The sequence below is a fragment of the Marmota marmota genome, unplaced genomic scaffold (genome assembly GCF_001458135.2).
Source record: "Marmota marmota marmota unplaced genomic scaffold, marMar, whole genome shotgun sequence".
Lineage (NCBI taxonomy): Eukaryota > Metazoa > Chordata > Mammalia > Rodentia > Sciuridae > Marmota > Marmota marmota.
In genome coordinates, this window is record NW_026000142.1 from 1,844,343 (window position 1) to 1,867,038 (window position 22,696).

The 22,696-nt window shown below is 38.1% G+C and overlaps 1 protein-coding gene across 5 annotated transcripts in view; it reads left to right on the forward strand.

The window, feature by feature from the left end:
- The window catches only part of Dync1i1 (dynein cytoplasmic 1 intermediate chain 1), a 264,774-nt gene that overhangs the window by 201,471 nt on the left and 40,607 nt on the right, over nt 1-22,696 (forward strand). For all 5 annotated transcript variants that reach the window (XM_048785965.1, XM_048785968.1, XM_048785966.1 and 2 more), the window contains 3 exons: nt 307-420; nt 3,405-3,538; nt 7,105-7,249. In XM_048785965.1, coding sequence (XP_048641922.1) covers nt 307-420; nt 3,405-3,538; nt 7,105-7,249 — 393 coding nt within the window. The remainder of the gene's footprint in view (nt 1-306; nt 421-3,404; nt 3,539-7,104; nt 7,250-22,696) is intronic.

The window sequence follows — 22,696 nt, forward strand, 5'->3', positions numbered from 1 at the left end:
CCCCCCCCCCCCCCCGCCATGGTGTTGTGCCCATCAATCCTCATCTGCCCTCGCTTCCTTCACTGCTACTGCATTGCTTCTGACTGAGCAAGGTGAGGCTTGGGAAGTATTTCCACTCTTACGTTTGCTGTCAGAGCTTTTAGAGAGAACTCAGGTCGAAATCAAAAATGGCAACTGACCTGAGGCTTGTATTCCAGTAGGATTATGTCACTCATGATTGTTGTTTCAGAGTGAAGTGTTTGACACTCACACACACTCATTTCCGCTCGGATCTGCTCCTGATTCCCCAAGTTTGTGTTTTTGCAGCATCCCGTGTACTGTGTAAATGTCGTTGGCACCCAGAATGCTCATAACCTCATCACTGTCTCCACGGACGGTAAGATGTGTTCCTGGAGCCTCGACATGCTCTCAACTCCGCAGGTGGGTTTGTTTTCCCTTAAACATAAGAGCATCCTGGTTAAAAAGATACCTACTTAATGGAACACGGTTCCTAGAAGCCAAACCCTCACATCCTATAGGAGCTAAAAATCAATGGATGCCCTTGAAAGAGTGGGGCCTGGTTTCAGCAATCTCCTCCTGAAGCCAAAACCCATTTCCTTTACCACAAATCATGTAATTATTGTAATACTTTAATCCTTAGGTCAGTTTCAAGTGAAAATGAAATAATCCATTTTAAAGCGTAGTAATTATGGAAGTTGCCTGTGGTATGAATTGTACTCGCCCTACAGCACTGTGAGAGAGATGCAAATGAGGTTGGAGCTCAGCAGAGCAATCCCGTAAGGGGACTTGCCTTGAAGGAAAGGTATCCCGGCAAAACAGAAACCCAAGCCCTTGCTTGTCCCTGTCCCCGCTGACAACTGCCTGTGTGGATGAAGAATTTGTTAAACCGTCTGTTTTTTTTTTTCCTCTGGAATGTTTGTCAGTATGGCTCATGCCGGTCCTTGCTGAACAAATGAGAAGCTGAAAATGAAAAAGTTCCAGAGTTTCCAAACCACTAGTGATTGCAGTAATGGAAACCAAACAAAGGAGCAAAAGTAGGAGAGGAAGCTGGAAGCAGGTTCTAGACACAACTTTCAGAATGTACATGTGTACAGGCACATGCTGAGATACATACACACACACACACACACACACAGGAGACACATACACACGTTTTTTTTTATTATTTCCATCTTTTTTATTTGCTCTTTTCAGTTATACAAAATAGAATGCATTTTGACATATCATACGTACATGGAGTATAACTTATCATTCTTGTGATTGTACCTGATGTGGAGTTACACTGGTCACATTTTCACACTTCTTTGCATGAAAAAAGTACTTCATTATCCTCCAACTAAAAAACAACTAAAAGACTATAACATTGTTATAGTCTTTGAAAAAATGCAAGAAAATATCCAGAAAATTGTGAAGGATACCTAGGAGACAATGCTCAGTTCTAACACTCCTGTCCCCTTTCCTGAATAACAACTCTAGAATATCTGTCACTCAATTTTAGGGGACATGACAATTTCAAAATGTATGTGGAGACTGTAAAGAACCTTCTTGAAGTCTCTTTAAAATCAGGTAAATGGATGGAGTTGGAGAAGATAATGCTAAGTGAAGTTAGCTAATCCCAAAAAAACCAAATGCTGAATGTTTTCTTTGATATAAGGAGCCTGATTCATAGTGGGATAGGGAGAGGGAGCATGGGAGGAATAGATGAACTCTAGATAGGGCAGAGGGGTTGGAGGGGAAGGGAGGGAGCATGGGGTTATAAATGATGGTGGAATGTGATGATCATTATTATCCAAAGTACATGTATAAAGACACAAATTGGTGTGAATATACTTTGTATACAACCAGAAAAAAAAGTAGATTTCTATTAAACAAACAAACAAAAAAAATGCAGATGTACAGAATACTATAGCTAAGCATGTTCTTTATATAATCTTAGAGGAAAAGAAATAGTTCAAATAAACTACTTAGAATTTAAGCACCTATGTGCTGATTATTATAGAGATTCAGCATTGTGTGTGGGTATTTTATGTTTTGTCTTAAAATTCTCAGCAATGTATTGTTTTCTTTTTAAAGCATGGAGATTATAAACAGATATAAGAGCAAACCCTCTCTTTAGGAATTCTTATATATTTCATTTATGTATACATAATTTTTATATTTTTTTCTCATTTCACTGATTTAACATGTATTTGTTTAGGTTAAAACCAGTGGTATGGGGGCTCTGAGACCCTTTTGATTGGTGTTAGCTTGCCTACAGACTCCTGTCTGCACAATAATGGCCAGTTTCATGGTGTGGCCTCCATGGATGTCAGGGAGACCTGGGGGCAGCCCAGAGTTACCCCTCCCAAGTGGATGACCAAGAGACATCACCTTCCTTGATGCTAACATTAGAGATGGGATAGATAGTATGCTCCAGTTTTCTATATCCTGTTGTTGCAACATTCTCTTCTTTAGCCTGGGATGCTAATGTGCTTGCTGTGTGTGGATTTCAGGAACAGCAAGTCTGAAAAGTGACCATGTGGCCTAAGCAGCCATCCTGTGGCAGGCATTTCCGATTGATGGACTCTTTGGCTGAAATGGCCTAGTTTGTTTACACAGGAAGAATGAAATCCCCAGCAACTACAATGATATGATACCCCAGAATGATTTTCTAAAAATTATTTCAGATATACAAAATAGAACTGATGTAAATCAGGAATACTCAGGGACATTGCTTATACTTAATTATTTTTCACTATCATCAAACTTAATTCTGCAGGATGTCTCTTAAAGTACTCCCTAATTCCAAATGTTACAAATAATTTTACATAAAATAAAGGCCCTCCTTTACATTTTAAACACTTATTTAAAGACTCTTCTCAGTCTTATGCCCATACACCACCCCCAGCTAACCTCCTGAAATCTAGTTCACTTCAAAATCTGGTTTTTATGACCTGAGTGACAATTTTCTGGTTTCAGTCCATGGAGGACCCACACTTCTGATCTGACAAATGTGCTTAGTACATCTGATATTAATACATGTGTATTCTCAGGAACAATTGATTTTGAAAATGTTTGTAAATACAAGGGTATTGTGTGTTTTATTAAAGCCTGGGGCTGACAAGTGTAATCATTACAGTATTATCTTTAGTTTCTGCACCATTAGTTTCAAAATTCCCACCTGTCATCTCTGCTTGACTTAGGAAGCAGCAGCACATGCTGATGAAATCCAGCCTGCCTGAAACCAGAGATACGCAGCAGCGTGAATGTCAGGGGCAGCAAAGCGTGGTTTCTGGCACAGCCGGGGTCTTTTGTAACGCTGTGTGAAAAGCAAACAGACGATTTAGCCAAATGATTTTTCCGTGCTATCTTTGGCATGGCGAGGAGTTGACAGATGGAAATGTAACCACACTGTGTTTTGGTAGGAGAGCATGGAGCTGGTGTACAACAAGTCCAAGCCCGTCGCTGTTACTGGAATGGCTTTCCCGACGGGAGACGTCAATAACTTCGTGGTTGGCAGTGAGGAGGGTACAGTCTACACGGCTTGTCGTCATGGAAGGTGATGTTCTGTTTTCTTACTGATGACATGTTTCCCATTTCCGAAAGTCTGTAATCGCATTCTGGATCATAACCACCTTGCATTATGAGAAAGGTATTTATGAAGACATGTGAAGAACAACTTCAGGTCTTCATTACTTTAAGGCACATATCCACTCCGATCCTTAGCCTTTTGTAACTCTGGTTCTTCACCCTGCCTTGTGGAAAAATGCCCAAGCTTCTTAGCAGATGCTGTAAGACTCCTTGTCTCTTCCCAGCCTCATCTTCTGCACATACCTTCAAGTTTCCACCGTGTGCCCATCAGGGATAGCAATGCCCAAATATTGCCTGTCCCTCCATGCCTCCTCCATCAGCGTGTTCCTTAGTTCTTTTATTTGGTCTGTCATTTCTCTCTTCTTTGATTAATTTCTTTTTATATTAAAGAGCTAGCACAGATCTCATTTCACACTGAAGCTTTTCTAAGTCTCTAGGGCAAAGGAGAGTCAGAAAGGCTTTACATCCTGCAGAATTTCAGATCTTTTATTCATTGATTGTTTGCAGGAATACTTGCTAAGAACTTCTCTCACACCAGGCAACATCATAAAGATATAGGAAGGCATATGACACGCATAGAATTAATGCTCTAATTGAGGGTAAAAGACTCATAAGCAGGGGCTGGAGTTGTGGCTCAGTGGTAGAGTGCTTGCCTGGCACGTGTGAGGCCCTGGGTTTGATCCTTAGCACCACGTATAAATAAATAAATAAGTAATGCATTGACAGCTATAAATATTTTTTAAAGAAACGTATAAGCAAATAAATCTGTACTTTAAGATAATAATTGACATGGAGAAAATTAAAGTTAATTCGTGTATTCTTTTGTGTGTTTCTACAGTAGCATTAATCACATTCGTATTATAACTATTCATTTGTCTGCCATTTTTCTCTTACTAAACTATGTCCATTTCATTTTTGATTCCCTGCCAAATCCCTAAACTGTAACAACGAAGAGTTAAAAATCTAAATAGGGAATAAAGAAATGACAATAACCAAATACCATAATGAAATATCTTAAGACCCTCCCAGTCAGAGGACAGGAATAATAAGGGATGCACAAACCACTGTGCAGTTTCCAGGTGATAAGAGCCTTGATTGAGAGATTAGAAGATGCCCCTGGAAGACAGAGTTGTCGTAATAAAGTGGACTCCAATAAGTTGGCCTAGATTGTAAAATTTAGTGCAAAACATAAAGGTGGCCTCCCTATGCTCATGCTGGTGCTTAACTTCTCTGCTTACTTTCATAGTTCTGGTTCAATTGGTTTTTTCATCTCCTGCAGTCATCTAAGTCTATATGAGGAACCACAAATTGTTCCAAGTTCATATTTCCGTGCTTTTGTGATTTGTAGAAAACAAGCATCCATGGCTCAGCTCCATAATTTTTCCATTCAAATAATACACTGTTATGTTTTTGCTCTTCTGCTTGTTTTTAAACAAGCAGTATTTGCCCTGCTCGTGTGATTTGAAGACAACTGAGGAAGAGATGCCTCACAGTTCCATGCCCAACTTTCCTACTATATAAAATCTGGCTGAAGCTATGCATTAAAGTTTTTGTCACAGCACAGGAAGATGTGATAAAGTTACTCATTCACACAAACATTTGCTGCTCACCTACTTTGAGCAGTGTGCATGGCTAGATGCTATGAGTCACCCAGATGTCATTTAAACTTGGCTCCTATCTTCAAGAAACTGATGACAGTAGAAAAGACAAGTGTCATATCTGAAGCACAAGGAGAATGCCATTAGTGCCACATAAGGCACAGAGAGTACATAGGGCCAAAAACTAAGTCACAGATTTATCTACAGATGTATTAGAATCCTTAGGACACATGTTCAATTGGCTTAAACCAGAGTGTGCCTAAGTCCTTAATTATCTATGAAAGCTTACAACATATACATTGATATTTTTCGGATTTTTTTAGTTCCTCTAATGTGAATAAACATTCACACGATGAGTATTTTTATTCTTTGGCTCTGAATATGCACTCTTGTTCAGAAAGAAGGGTCCCTATGGGGAACACCACAAATTTCTTTACAACGAGCTTGATTTTGCTTTTTGCATTGGTTAATCCATGCAAAATATAAAATACAGATCTCAGTAAAGTCATAAAGTAGCAGGCGTTGGCTTTGTAGTAATTTTAAATGGGTCATATAGGGCTATAGGGGAGAGTGGGGGATTTCTATTTTTCACCTAACATACAGAAGGTGCAAATCCACTTCCATAAATTAAACAAGGTCCTCATTTTGCACCCTATAAACCCTTTCAGGATGCTGTTAAGAGAAAGTGGAGTCTCACCAGGGGCCACTTCAAAGATCAGTTCCTTGTGTTCATTAGAACAAATTTAAATGATCACGTGAGGAACTGCTGTTAGCAGTTTCACTGGGCATAATTTTTGAGTGCCTGTTACATGGAACACATGCTGCCACACTTTGCTTGTGATTTCAAATTTTGCTCAGCCCATTGACATTTATTGGTGCTTCAGGGGCCCAAATATTTTAACAATGGAAGCCATTTTTTTCTCTTAGTGACATAATATTGAGATTTCACAATCTGTACATAGTTGTCTTATTTATAATTTCATGCTCATGAATTTTTTAAAAAATAGTATTGGGGGTATTTTTCCTCAGATTTTCCTAATTGTGTAGAATTGCATGCAGAAATCATGTAGAATTGCATGCAGACTATTATGTGATAATAGAGGGGTAGAGGTAATCCAAACTTGGTTAAACAAAATATGTCTGAGGGTAATTTTTTAAATGTGTATCACTATTTCTCAAATGTGCTTTTTTTAAAGGGAGGGGCATGCATTTGTCTCTTTTCCTCTGCTGTTTCATTCAACAAGTGTTTATTGAACACTTATTGTGTACTAGACATTCTGCAATAAGAAAAACAAGATGCCTTCCTTTGTGGAATTTACAAAATGGATTTGTAAATCACTCTTCTGTTTCAATGAAGCAAAAACATCATTTTCTCTAAATTATATTTATATTATGTGTTATATTTTGCAAAATAGAGGATTCCACAAATGGTTACATTTTTAGATATGTCAACTTCAAGAAATTTCCTTGAAAGAATGAATGATTATTCCTCCAAGAATGGATGGAGCTTTATAGCCAATAGACTCTCCAAAAAAGAGTTGAAATAGAACATGTGCAAATGCCCTCTCAAGAATAAAGCAGTCTGATTATAAAAATGAAAGCTTCTGAGAGTTAGGCATATTTGTTTCCATCAAAAGAGCTGCAGCAACAATGACAGGCTTTGAAAAATTCCTGAAAATGGTTAAATTAATGATAAAATTCATTATTGAATTCTGATGTCTCAAAGGATATTCCCCCCAACCTGTTTTTTAATCACCCAAAATAGCATAGCATGCTTACAATTTCTTTTTCTCAAGATAACTGAAAATGGCTTTATTGGTGGTAGTATATGGTGGTTATTCTAAATTCTGAAAAAAAAAACGAGATAAATTATTTTAAATCCATCACTGCTTTGCACACGTCACTGAGATTCTGTTCATGTGTGCTCTTCATACAGTAAAGCAGGCATCGGTGAGGTCTTCGAAGGACACCAAGGGCCAGTGACAGGAATTAACTGCCACATGGCAGTGGGCGCAATAGACTTTTCTCACCTGTTTGTCACGTCATCATTTGACTGGACTGTCAAACTGTGGACCACAAAGGTAAGAACACCTTGGTTGAAATTCTCAGGTAACATACAGAGAAAGAGGATGATATTTTGTTCCCTGGGGAAGTTATAGGAAACACCTGTCTACCAAGTCTCATCTGGGTGACATGGCATTGGGAATTCATAGAACCTGCTGGTTATCTCTGTCTGTCCCAGAGCTAGTTAAAGCTTACCTTCTCAGTCCACTTTACTTATTTTTAAATATATGTAATATTTGAAAACAGTCTAATTGTTAAAAAATTTTTTCAAGTGATTCAAATAAGGATAAATCTGAAGTCCTCCTTCACCAAGACTAATCCCCCATATAATCAGTTTGGTATTAATCTTCTGGAGCTTTGTAGCAATTACTTACTTACATGTGTAGCATGGAAAGATATGCTTTGGGTCTTGTTTTATCACTTGGCTGCTTGGTTTTTTTTGTAGACTTTGGAGGTTTTTAAGCTAGAAAATGGCCCTCTATTACTTGTGTTTTAAAGGTAATGCTGACCATATTTGAGAGCAAAAAAGAAAAGTAAAGACCACCTGGAAGAAAAGTACAGTAGTCTAAGGAAGACCAGTAGTTTGAAATGGAAAGTAGTAGATGGATTTGAGAATCACATAAGAGATAAAAGCCACAGAAATTGGTGACTGTTTTGATGCGGAGGAAGGTAAGGGAGGAAGTCATCAGGAGAGAAGCCAGTTCCATATGCAGGGCAACTGGCAACTTGTGGTAGCTTTCACTGTACTAGAGAACAGTAGAGGAGGGTGCATGATGAGGAAGATCTTTGCACATGCTGAGTTTGAACTGCCTGGGAGGAACATTTCAAGACCTCCAGTAGGCAGTTTGCCATGTGCAACAGAAGAGAGTGAGCTCTGGCTCCAGGTATGTATTTAATAGAAGTCAGAATAGCTAATCACATTTAAAGGAGAGGATTTTAAAAGAAACACTAAGTCTCAATCTTGAGGAAGAGAAATATTTAGAAAATAAACAAGAGAAATGGTACCAGAAAGGGGGATTGAAAAGTAACTCAAGGAATAGGAGAAAAATTAGAATTTTGTGTGTAGTTTCATGGGTGTTAATGAAGGACAGAATTGACTCTTAACTGGATGAAAAGATGTATGACCTCATTTACGAGAGAAATTTAAAAAAGAAAACCAAGTTGAGAGATCTATTTCTAACTATCAGTTTGACAGAAATCTTAATTTAACAACATATTCCGGGATGAGCCAGAAAGAAACCAGCCATTTGCATACATTGCCATTGGAGATGTAAAATAGCACTACAGTGTGGAAGGGATTCAGCACTATCTAAAAATACTGCATGCTTTAACAGACAATTCCAATTTCTGGAAATCTATGCCAAAGATAAACTAGCAAAAATAAGAAAAGGACGTATATAGAAAGATATTCATTCAAAGATCAATTGAATAGCAAAAGACCAGAAACAACCCAGAGTCTTCATCAGTAGGGCATATGTGAATCAAAGTAGAAAAAAATGAAGAAGACTTCTCCATAATATAATGACTGATCTATAGGATATATTTTTTAAGTTTAGAAAAGATAGATGGATAAAGTACATATAGTATTTTGTCATTGTGTAGAATTATGTTTATATAAAAAGTTGGAAGGATGAACCACATACATAAATTACATAATAGGGAGACAATAGGATGAAAGATAAAGACAATAAGCAGAATTCTTGGAATTTGTCTTGTTTGTACATTTGACTTTAGAACCATATGAATATTTTATGTAGTTATAAAACAAAATAAAATAAAATTTGGTTTCATAAAAATTTGAAGTAACATGAAACAAATCCCCATAGTTGGTTCAAATTGATGGCAAAACCTTACAATAAGGAATGGCTTAAACTTTAAAATCGTGTACTGTTGGGTGTGGTGGAGCACACCTGTAATCCCAGCAACTCTAGAGGCTGAGGCTGGAGGGTCACATGTTCCAGCCTAGGTAACTAAGAGAACCCCTGTTTCAAAATACAATTTTAGAAAGAAAGGTGGGATTGGGAAATAGGTCTGTTGTAGAGCATCCCTGGGTTCTTTTTCCAGTATAAAAGAAAAGAAAAAGAAAAAATGGAAACACCTTAATAATTAAGAAAGTAGATAATATCACCTTTAAGTAGGCCTGCCCACATAATTAGATCTGAGTCTTATCAACTTTCCAGATCTCTGAATTTCAAGGCAACAGGAGATACAGATGCCTGATGTTATGTAACACCTCAGATATGTAATCAGACAAATTTGGACAATGGGTAAATTTGTTGGACAACTGATTTCACTTCTGTAAAAAAACTAAAACATAACAAAAACAAACAAACAAAAAACCTCGAAGTAGAAGCTACAAAACAGAACAAAACAAAACTTGAGACATTTCATCCAATCCCAACATATGGATTTTATGTAGATCTTGATTCAAACAATAAACCAGTTTTAAAAATTTAGAAACTACCGAGGAAATGTAAATGCTGACTGTACCTTTGATGATACTTATGAGTCGTTATTTTAGGTATGATATTCTAATCACTTTGAGTGGTTTTACTTCTTAGGAATGCATATTAAAATGTTTACAGAAAATACACTGATACCAATGATTTGCTCAAAATAAGCAGTTTGTGGATATAGATGAATATAATTGACCCTGTATTGATAATTACTGAAGATAGATGTTTGATATTAGTTTACCTCTAAATAGGTTTGAAATCTTCTACAATGTAAAAGACAGAAGAGAAATAATGACAAATACTTCAGAGAAGTAACATCAGGACCAAAATACATCCATTATTAGTTAGAACTCAGAAACCACTGATGTTCATAGTAAATACAGTTTCTTTGTGGTGTATTAAATATTTGACACAAATTATAATGGGTTATAGAATGATTGGAAAGTGAGGATAAATCAAGACTTTTCTATTTTATTTAAGACTACAGGGACTCAGGATATCGCTGCTATGGAAAAGCCAGTGAAGATGGAGAGTATAAAATCTCTAAGTGTAAGGTAGAGAAAGAGTCATTATAATGTGAGCTAGATCCCTAGCATGAGCAGGGGAAATGAATTTTAAATATAAGCTGGAAAGGATGCGGTCAGATATGTCTAAGTCTGAAAAGTCTCTGATGATGGCTGTTTTCTCAAGGAGTTGGGAGGTTAACTGTTCTGCTGAGCATGAAGTGGAGGTACTGAAACGAGCAATTTCAGCTCATAAGAGGAGGATAGGAAGAGCTGAGTAGGGAAACAAAACCGGACTCTGGGCAGAACGTTTTCGTGGCACCAGTCTTCGGGACTGATTTCTTCAGAAATACAAACATGGAAGAGGAATGCTAGCTGGATGTGAGATTGAAGCCTTAGCAGGGTGTGATGGAAGGACCTAGAACATGGAATCTGGAGATATGGATAAGAAAAGTGTAAGCTGAAGCAGAAAGGAAATGAAAACAGACAGGATGAAGTCAAGGGAGGAAGGGATTGGAAGCCCCCAGAAGATCAAAGAACAGGTATGAAGGAAGGACTTGGGTAAGAGAATTTGTAAAATAAGAGATGATCGTTAGGAAGTGAGGTGTTTGGATTAATGATCCACAATTGGAATAGTTCCATATGATAAGAAAAAGAAGGAGAAGGTAAGAAGACAATGACAGCATCATCAAGGATGAGGTATTGTGTAGTTGAAATTCAGTGAAGATGAAACTCACTAGAGAATGCAGGTCATAGAAAAGGTCAAGGTGTCTATGTGCCTTTGGAGTGGACAAGAATAATGGCTAGACTCAGATGGAAAAGGAGACAGTGCCCACATGCTGAACTCTCCAGTGAATTAGGAGGAGAGATGAAGAGGTGAAGGATGATAGAGCCAGATGGATGAGCTTAAAAGAAGACTTTTTCCTGGAGAACTGAGGAGCAGTGAAATAGCCCCAGAGAGCAAGTAAGAAGCTGACGCACTCACTATTTTGAAAGACAATACAGATAATGCCCAGCTTCTACTTGAGGGCCTTTATCTGAGACAGACGGAAAGGTGGTGAGCTTATGGTAGGGCTAGAATTCCTGAGGAGATAGTAGAACAGGCCACCAAGGAGAAAGCTAAGAACACAAGAAAAGGCATTTACCATGACAGAGAGACCCAGGGATACGGGAGGTCATGGTGGAAACATCTGGAAAGGAAGAAATCCTAAGTGGTTTGGGTAAAATAAATGCTGATAGATATTTCTGGAAAACCATATGAGACCCCACCAAAAAAAAAAATGATGGGGATAGGTTGCTAAAAAGGGCCCTGAAGTGCAGAATAAGATGGCAGTCTTTACAGATTCTATCAAAATGTGGACAACATGAAGGGAGCAAGGATAAAAACACATTGCACATCCACCCCCACCCCGTGCCTTACCACATTGCATTTCATCACTAAACCGCTGTCAGGGAGGACCTCCCTTTGAAGCAGAAACCTTGCTGGAGTGGTTTTCCTTGCAAGAGAGGAACAGGCTACGTTCCAGGCAGCTGAGTCAACAAACTCACAAGTACCATTTTCATCCAAACGGCTTGGAGGAAAATATCCAGTAAGGAAATGAGGCTGGAATGATATAGGTCTCTACTTGCTTGTGTAGATTGATTTTTATTTTATAGGTGATGGCAAGTCATTTTAGAAGTGTATTAATCAAAATTTAATTTTAAGAGTTTGCTTTGAAATACTATGGGAGATGAATTTGCATGTGTGGCCTACACCAACATTTTAGTGAACTCATACTGTGTTGTAGGCATTGTGATAAATGTTTTAAATCCTTACAATAAACCTGAGTGGATATTAGTATCCCAATTTATATAAGAGGAAATAGGAATAAGAGGGCTTAAATAACTTCCCTGCTCTCCTTAGTGAATAAAGTGGGGAAATTGGGATTTAAACTTAGTTTTGTGTGATCTCAAAGCCTGTGTTCTTGGGTCAGAGCTATAGCTCAAAAATACAGTGCTTGCCTAGCTTGTCAAAGGTCTTGGGTTGGATTTAATTGGTGCATTTAGTGAATTCATTCTATACACATATATGGAATATCACACTGAACCTCATTAATATGTATAATTAATACATGTTAATAAAACATTTTTAAGTCTGAATTCTTTTCCACACCAGCATGCTAAGCACAGAGATAAGAAGCCCAGTTAGAAGCCTAGTTTGGTTATCAAGATGAAAGACAATAAGCTTATGGAGAAGAATAAAGCCAAATCTGAGAGATAAAATCAACCAGACACAGTGACCAAATGACTTGATTTGAGAGTTAGTCAATGATGATTCTGCTATTTCCAACTTTGGCATCTGAGTGATGGTTCACATGATCATTTCAGGACAAACAAGAGGAGGAGCAGTCTTGGGTTAAAGGTACAAAATTAGCGATCTGAACATGTTTAAACTGAGGTGCCCAGAAATTCCTAGAAGGTAATTAAAGAGATACATATCAGTCCATTCAGGCTGCTATAACAAAATAACTTATACTGGATAATTTACAAACAATGCAACTTATTGCTCATAGTTCTGGAGGCTGGGAAATCTACAATCAAGGCATCAGCAGATTCAGTATCAGATCAGGACCCTGCTCCAAAGATGGTATATTCCTGCTACATCTCCTTGGGTAGAAGGGCCAGGCAGCCTCTCAAGCTTCTTTCATGAGGGCACTAATTCCATTCATGAAGGCTCCAACCCAAGGACCTAATCACCTCTTAAAACTCTCACCTTTAAATACCATCCTATGGGGAATGAGTTTCAATGTATTGGTTTTGAGAGGACACAAACATTCAGACCACAGCAATACTGAAATTTGGGGGTAAGAGTTGAGTTTAAAAGAATAGATATGACAATGATCAGTATATAGTTAGTAATTTATTCCCAAGGGGAAATCTACTAATAAAATGTGAAGAGCACATTGAGTCCAGTGTTGGAGCCACTGATGCAGCATGTGTTGAAGCATAAGAATGTAAATCAAGGGTGTTAAACACCAGAGATGTCAAGGAATAGACAGATGGAAAAGGCCAGAGGAGGGTCACAGAGGCCTCAGTGAGAACCATTTCAGTACAGCAGTGGGGATGGATTATATGTGGTTAGAGGGTAACAGTGGACACAGAAAATATAGACTACTCTAGAAGAGAAAGAGAGAGAACAGTGACAAGCAGGAAAAGCTGGAACATGGAAGGATTTGATTATTATACTATTTGAAGGACCTGAGTATATTTGTGACCTGAAAAGGAGCCAATAAAAAGTGTGGCCAATAGTGTGAGTCTTAAAAACTAGGAAAAGATGATTACAGGTACCTGTGTGGAAGAGCTAAATGGGGACTGGGGCAGGGGGAGAATGAGGCAGGACATCAGTAGGGATTGAAAAAAAAAGGGTTATAGGTAGGTTTAGCTAAATGGAAGTGTAGTAGAGAGGTGAGGAATAAAACAAGGGTTCTATTTCTCAGTGAAATAAGAGGTGCAGTTATCTGCTAACAGAGGTCTATGATGTGGTTAAAAGAGGAGCTGGGCACAGTCACACACACCTGTAATCCCTGTGGTTTGGGAGGCTGAGGCAGGAGGATCACAAGTTCAAAGCCAACTTCAGCAACTTAGAAAATAAAATATAAAAGTGGGGATATGGCTCAGTGGTTAAGTGCTCCTGGGTTCAATCCCCCATCTAAAAAAAAAAAAGAGAGAGAGAGAGAGCAAGGGGGTTTAGACCAGGTCCTCCTTGGGGTACTCCCTGACTCCAGGATGTCTGACCTGCACAGACATAAGGACCAGCTGGGACTAAATATCACTAACACATTTTGTAGGTGATGTCTGACTTAAATTTTACAAGGTAATCAGAAGAGTGTCTGGAATTATGTAAGCATGCTGTTGTTGAATCTCTTCATAAAGCTCCTAATTCTGACCTTTGAAGCTCTGCATGACATGACCTCACCTTGCAGTAGCAGGTTGACAGATTTAGGTGTGGGAAATACATCTCATCTCCACAGTTCTTCTAAACCAGAGGTTCTTCTTTTTTATTGATTCTTTTTAGTTATACATAATTCATTATGTATTAGAATTCATTATGACATCATTATAAAAGTATGGAATATAATTTGCTCTGATGCAGTCTGCAGTACTTCCCCTGTCCCTCCTCTCCTCCCCCCCCCCAGTTCCCTTCCCTCTACTCTATTGATATTTTTAAACCTGGGGTTCTTAAAGGGTAGGTGCCTGTTCATCAACAGCATTACCTGGGTCTTAATTAGAAATGCACATTCTCAAGGTCCCACCCAGACCTCCTGCATCAAAACCCCTGGGAGTGGGCCCAACCATCTTTGTGTTCCTAATGCTGAAAAAAAAAAAAAATGTGAAAAGTCATGCTCTAAAGAACTGTAAAGTTCTCTATCAAACTCCCCATCCTACAGTGTCAATAGGGCAATTCAGTCATTTTGAGGGAACTCTCCTTTCCACTGGGCTTGTGTTGAGAGTCTTGGGACCAAGTTTTGAGTTCCTATAGGTGAATGAAAACTAGCTTGCCACCACCACACCACCAACTCACTTTCTTTCTTTCTTTGGTACTGGGGATTGAACCCAGGGTGCTTAACCACCCAGCCACATTCCCCAGCCCTTTTTTATTTATTATTTTGAGATCGGGCCTCACTAAGTTACTTAGGGCCTCACCAAGTTGCTGAGGCTGGCTTAGAACATGCGATCATCCTGCCTCGGCCTCCTGAGCCATTGGAATTACAGGCATGTGCCACTGTTTCATTCAGTTCTTGATATATTAAAGATACTACTGATTCTGGCCAAGCATTTGTATGATGCATATGTTTGAAACCCCAAATTAATTAAAACCTTTTGTGATGTGCTGGGAACAATGGTTATGCTTGAACTCTTTGACAATGTGGGCTGGTGTCATTCTCCTCTCTTTTGGTTTTTTGTTTGTTTGGTTGGTTTTGGTTCCAGGCATTGAACCCAGGGGTGCTTAACCACTGAATCACATCCTCAGCCCTTTTTTGTATTTTATTCAGAGACAGGATCTTGGTCATTTGTTTAGGGACTTCCTGACTTGCTGAGGCTGCCTTTGAACTCAGGATCCTCATGCCTAAGCCTCCTGAGTTGTTGGAATTACAGGCAAGCACCACCACACCTGGCACATTCTCCTCCTCTTAATCTTAACAAATGTAAGAGTTAAAGGGAAAAGTAACAACATGTCTTAAAATTACTAGTAATTTTTGCAATACTATTATATAAAATAAATAGGGAAAAGGGAAAAATAAATATTATTTTGAAAATACTGCAAATCAAGGTCTTTGGCTTTTTAAAATCTAATTGACAGTAAGAATTTTCAAAGGGGTCTGTGGCAGAGAAAGAAATGAGATGAGTATTTTCGTTAGTCCTTCCTGACAATAATGATTACCTTAGTAATCTTTATTTTAACTCACTGGGTAGGTTGGAGTCATTTTATCAATTAAACAAAGTTAAAGATTATGGTGGAGTCTCACTTAATAGCCAGATGAGTGACACCATCAAACTGAAGCTTGCAAGTGAAATAACGTGAGGATATAGAAAGATTGATGCTAAGAAACAAGACATTGAACTTAAAAGGAGGCTATAATATAATACTTTGTGAAAAGCAGTACAGGTCAAGAAGATAACCAAAGAAAGTTCAAAGACAAACCAAACAACAGGAGAATTTGGCCATGCAGATGTGCATTTTGTACACTCCACTGACCAAGAATTCATATTTCTAGTGCAAAGATAAAGTATTAGGAAAGAAAAATCTGTATTCCAGGGAAGGATGCTCTAAGCCACTATAAATTTTCTTTCAAAATGGTATTCACATACCCTGCAAAATCAAGCTCATCTTGAAGTCTGTAGCAAAGACCATATTCACTTACTTTGCATAACTAATATGATTTCCAGAGAGACAATAGCACTTCACATTCTTTTAGAAAAAGAGAAGCTGTCATTTTAAAGATCAAAATTTTAAAATAAAACTTCTGTACTTAGGATTTAAAAATATTGCAGCTAAATGAAAAGTATATTTGCAAAAAATGCAAACATTGCCAATTTTCTTTGTGATTTGAATAATTAATATTTCCAGTGATCTTACATATGACTTTACTTAAATTTTTCATGAATATTGGACAGGTTGCATTCTTGAACTGGGAAAAATGAACGAAAAACACGACACTTCATATTTTAAGGGATTTGAGTTTCTAAATTTCCAAAAGAATAGCTTGGTTTATGAGCACCAAATAGCCACATTGATTGATTGTAGGTGAAAATTTTATCAACCTATTAGTGTTAGAGAATATCGAAATTTTAAAAGTATTAAATAATTTTAATAATTTACTGATTAAATAGGTAAAGGAAAAATAAGCAATAATGACAGAAGCAGTTAGGGGGTCATCAGAAACTTAAGGCAATGTAATTAAGGCTACTTATTTATTTAGTTACATTGGGGATCAAACCCAGTACCTCACATGTGCTAGGCAAGTGCTCTACCACCGAGCTACACCCCTAGTTCCATTTTTATTTTTAAGTATATGAATGCAATTGTTTTTTGATAATGAAAGGACTCTATTCACCATTTTAATTATCAATATATTTTGTTTTAATTCCATACTAGATTCTATCTTGAGGAAAATGAAAGAAATAAATTATAAGCTCTTGTCCCAGCAGATAAAGAAAACATCATTGATATAATTGGTCACTAGGTAGATAGAATCTGGGAGATGTCAAGTGAATAGTAGAGCAGAACCAGTTGTGTCCTGATTGGTGTATGGAGGGTAGGTGTTATTAGTCAGGTTTTTGTCACTGTGACCAAAATACTGATGAGGAAAATCCTAAAGGAGAAACAACTTATTTAGTCTCATGATTTCTGAAGATTCAATTTACAGTGAGCCAACTCCATTGCTGTAAGCCCAAGATAAGGCAGAACATGATGGCAGAGGAAGGTGCTCAACTGTGACATCCAAGAAGCAGAGAGCAAAAGGGCAAGAGACAAGCCAGGGACAAGATACAGTCCATGGGCATTCCCCAGAGACCTACTTCCTCCAGCCATGCCCCACCTACATACAGTTACCACCCAGCATTTCATTCAAATGATTTATCTATCAGATGTATAAAGCCTTCAACGAAGTTACTGCTCTCATCATCTAACTATTTCACCTCTGAACATTCTTACACTGCCTAGCACATGAGCTTTTCAGGGGACACCTCATATCCAAACCATAACAACAGAGCATGGAAGACAGAGAGCATAGGTCCTCTAGCTGTCCACATGGAGGCCACCCATGAGAGACCATCCATGTGAGTTCTCACTTCAGCATCGTCTGTTTCTGTGTCTTTATCTACCCAACTTCCCCTTTGCTCCAACTTATGAAAAACAAAGTGCAAACACCTACCCTTGACCTTGCTGCCTCCTTCCCAACCAGTTTGTATTCTGCCTTTTTTTACCAAACTGCAATTTCACCCCTTACAATTTGTCTTTATCCCCATGATCTCCACAGACCTTCTGCTCCTTCAAAAGTTGCTCTGACCTTCTTCTTGCCTGGTCCAGTGGTCGTTCTGCCACTTTCATTTCCTTTGATGATTTTGATGCTTTAATGTCAATTGGTCCCTGGAGCATCCATCTTTAAATGCATCAATGAGGCAGCTTTGAAAGTACAGTAAAAAGTTACATACTTAAGTCTGTCTTTGATGATCCTTTCAAAAATAGAAAATGCATTGCCTGAATAAATTCTGTTGAGTACCAACTCTTACCTTTTACTGTATGTTAGCACATTAAATTTCCAATCCTTCAAAAAATGCTGGTGTTGATGCTTGGAAATAAAGTATGCACTCTTGACTGGATTAAAACATTCATTATTCCACTCAGCTTCTCTATTTGCTGAGGTTTGGGATAGTTTTTTTCCTGTGCTGCAGTTGAACTTAGTGGCTAGACAAGTTATGAGTCTCTGGATTTTCATCATTACATCCAATTTGGAAAGTTTCAGTGGATTCCAATTAAACATTGGGTTAATATTTATTTTGGTCTTGGTACAACTTCACAAGATTTAGGCTCCTGATACTGTTCCTGTATTTGCCAGGTCATTCCCTTTCTTTTGACTTCAAAGAGCTTATGTTTCTTCTGCTTGCATTAATACCATCTTCTATATCATTTTTACATTAGACTTTGGGGCTCTAAAATTTAATTTCTTTCTATTGACTGGTCAGGTATATGGCCTGACTTAACCCATGCATTGATATTTGATGTGAATCTTGGATACCACCTTGGGGTGCTATCATTCAAGGACCACTCATGATACACATTTGATTGATGGAAATCACTGACTTCCTCTGAATGTATCGTGACATGCATGCAGCTGTCCTATCCATTAACATGCATCTCAATCCTCCAGTCTCTTAACAAAACCGTGAATCTAAGAATGAAATTGTCTAAGTGACTGAAGGATGATGACTTTGCACAAATTAGAAAGAAAATCTTCACTCTTCAAGCAATGGCTGTGAAATCAATAAACAAGTATTACCTACTTCATTTGTACATCTTCTGCCAGGGTTAAAATATAGGATCACTGTCTTAACTGATTGTTTTCCCTCTTAGCTACTAGGAAAGAATGATAATTTGAATCTGTTATGAATAAAAGAGATTGGAAACAGTTTTTCCCTAAGGAAAAACATTCATTATTTCTTTCTAAATGTATTCATTAAAAATGATTATGCATTATAATAAATGGTTTTAAATGGACACATTATATATAATACAATGACAAAAATACTTTTGTATCTTGAATCACAGTGATTATGCAACTGAGATAGAACTGCCACCCTTCTCCTGTCAGACTGTGAGCTCCTTAAGACTAGGTCTGTCTTTTTTTGTCTCTATTCCCACACCAGACATAGTGCTTGGAACCTGGTAAGCACTTAATAAACCAATGAATTAATACATGAACAAATAAATCCTTTTTTTAAATTTTAAAAAGAAGTATACATTGAAATCATACTACATCACATGTATAATTAACTGTGTTTTCGAGAAGTAAAATTCATAGCTACAAATCCCCAGTACCACACACAAAAAAATTCATAGCTACAGTTAAGAAGTATTATAAATAGAAAACTGAGGTTAAGCTTTAAAACTTCTATTAGAAAATAGTTAAGAAAGTATAACATTGAGGGAACAACCAAAGGTAACCATCCATACAGTAGAGAGTCCTCCTAGATGAACTCCTCACAAAGGAGATAAGTAGAATCCAAATCAATTTTGAGACAGGTGTGAAGAACTAGGCAACCAAAGTATGTGTCCTTACCTGCCACCTGCCATCTGTGAGCAAGGGCTGAGATTCCCCATCAGGCATGGCTCAGGGATACCTGTTCCTGGAAAGTCACTTCTTGGTGTGCTGTAGCCCTCTTACATTCAGGAATGCTCTTTCTAAAGACACTCCTAGGAAAGCCTGTCTTCTCTGGGGAGAAGAATGGAGCCTTTCTTTCTCACTCATAGCTTATAAGAGAAACTCCTATCTCACTAAGATAGTGAAGAGATGGAAGAAAAATGTGCTAAAGAGGCTTCTCAGAACCAGGGACATCCAAGCTGAAGTCTGAAGTAGGTATTAGTTAGATAAGAGGGAAAAAGGAAAGTTCACAGAGGATAAACAGAGTATATAAAACACAGAAGCATGGAAGAGTGGACATTTGCTAGCTCTGTGAATTTAGAAAAGTTGTTCCACCTCTCTGTGCTACAATTTATTCATCTGTGAAGTTGTGATTAAAATACCACCTATTTCATGGTGTTCTTGTGAAAATTAAATGATTTAATATGCATAAAATTCTGAGAATAGTGTTCAGCACAGAATAAACACTGTGAAAGAAGCAGTAATAATAATTACCATTATTACTATTAAACTTTGTTGTTATTTTTGCCATTGTGACTTGGAAATTAAGTGATTTAGTGGGTGCTATAGTTTGGATCTTGAATGTCCTCCAAAAGACCATGTATTAAAGCTTGGTCCCCAGGATGGCACTAGTGGGAGGTGATAGAAGTTTGGAGAAGTAGGTCCTCATTGGAGGTCATTAGTTCACTAGGGTCACCAGTACTCTTCCTTTTTTGTTCCCTGGCTTATGATGAGACTGGTTTTGTTCTGCCTCATGCTCTTACCATTGTGGAATGCATCACCCAAAGTAACAGAGCCAGGCAATTAAGAACTGGAATCTCCAAAGCTATGAACTAAAGTAAACCTTTTTTCCTTATAAATATGTTATCCCAGGGCTTTCATTATAGTAATGGGAAGCTGATTAACACATGGGGCTGGAGCAGTAGGTATAAGGTGACAGGATAGAAATATTGCAAGGATAGCTATGGGGACAGAAGGGACCAGATGACAAGACAGTCTGTGGGGTCATAAAATTGAATGCAGACTTTCATCTGCAGATGACAAGGGTGATTGTTAAATTATTTGGATCTGGAAAGTCCCCAAAGATTCATTTACTTAAAGATGTGACCCCCAAATGCAGCAATGTCCAGAGGTGAGATTTTTAGAAAATCAATGAATCATGAGGACTCTAACCTCAGTGGATTAAATCCAGTTGATGAATTAAGAATTTGAATGAATTATTGGGAGGCAGGGCCTAGTTGGAGGAAATAAGTCACTGGGAGCATTCCCTGGAACAGTTTTTCTTATCTCTGGCCCCTACTTCTCTTCTTCCTCCCTCTAACCTCTCTCTTTCTCTGCTTTCTGGCTGCCATAGGCTGAGCAACTTTCCACCACTATGCCCCTTCCACCATGAGGTTCTGCCTCACCTCAGGCTCAGAGAAGTGGAGTGAGCCAACCATGATGCAGTGATTTATTTTACGTGACTGAAACCTTTGAAACCATGAGCTAAAATAAACCTTTCCTCCTCCAAGTTGTTTGTGTCAGGTACTTTGTTTCCAGTGGTGAAAAGCTGACTAGCACAGAGATAGCATAGAGATAGCACAGGGTCTCTTTGTCTCTTGTTTGATGTCATGCAGAGGGAAGGTGAGCACTAAGGACAACACACATTCCCCACAGAGTTTGGACCCTAGTGTTGACCTAATGTTCTGCTTCAGACAACTGGCTTAATCCAATTACCAACAGTATTTATATTCTATATTAACTCTGTGATCCATCCCATAGATCCTTCATATCTCAGCATTAGTAGGTCTTGTTATTAATGGACCCACAATTCCATCACAGTTATAGCAACTTGATTGACCAGTGTCAACTTTGGCAACCCTTCTTGAGACTTCCCCTCCGATTCACTGCTGCCCCTAGATTTTGAGACGAAGCCAGACTGTATTTGACAATCATCATCACACTAACAGAAGCTTCATTTACCTGACTGCTTACATCTGACTGGCATTGTGCCAGAGATTTCACATAATTTTAAGAATATTTGTACCAGTGCACTGCCATGTGACCTCATCTTGAATGATTCATTGCAGAATAGTGTCATCTGGTCTTTCTACTAGTTTTGTGTTTACCTGCATTTACATTGTATCCTCAATTGAACTTTTCTTTTCATCAACTTTAAATTGTTTTTTGGTTTTGGATCCAAACATATATTCCCTTTCTCCTTGTTCCAACAAACCTCTGTTGCTAGTTTGTCAAATCTTGACCCATGGGTCTTTTCATACCTGCCCCACCAAGTCCTGGCTTCTCAAAGGGGAATATGGCAAAATTAGAAGATAGAGGCACTTTCATTTGTTTTAGATCTACAAAAAGTGTGTTTAAGGGTTTTTATTCTTAGTAATCCTAATATCACTTGCTTTTACAATATCTACATATTTCTTTAACTTGTTTGACAATTTAGTATATACTTCCACATTCTTTTTTCAGAATAGGATTTTGTTTTGCTTATCTTTATCTAGTACCCAATCCCTGCTAGTTTATTAGTGTTACACATAATATAGAATGAATAGAATTTTCCATAGGAGAAATTACTACTTAATCAACTTGAGTTAATAAATATTGGGAGATTGTTCTCATTTTTCTAGGACTTTGTAAAGAACAAATAAGAGTTTTGTAGTGGAAAAATAAATATAATTAATCTTTGAAAAATGCTCCTTTTTCCTTCCAAAGTGGAGTAACCAGCCTTCCCATAAATCCTGAGGAACCAGACCTCAGTGTTTACTACTGGAAGCTCACCAGCTCTGTGGAAGTTTCTGGAAAGGAATGTTGTGGAATTGGCGGTTGAGTGAAATAGCTTTCTCTCCGGTCCCCTGGTTCATTGGCTTGAACTAAGCCCAAGTTGAAAGCAAGAAAAGGTTTCTTATAAGTTGTCAGTTTCCTTCTCACTTAGGACCTTCCTTAATGATTAAAAACTTGACTTTTAAACCCAAGTTCCCCTTCACCTCTCTGCCAGGTGCAGCAGCAGGACAGTCTGCAGTGGGTCACCACTCCTGTGCTTGAGACTTTTGGCTTCCTCCCCCCGAGGAACTTCACTTATGCCTAACTGGTTTGATTGTTCTCTCCCTCAG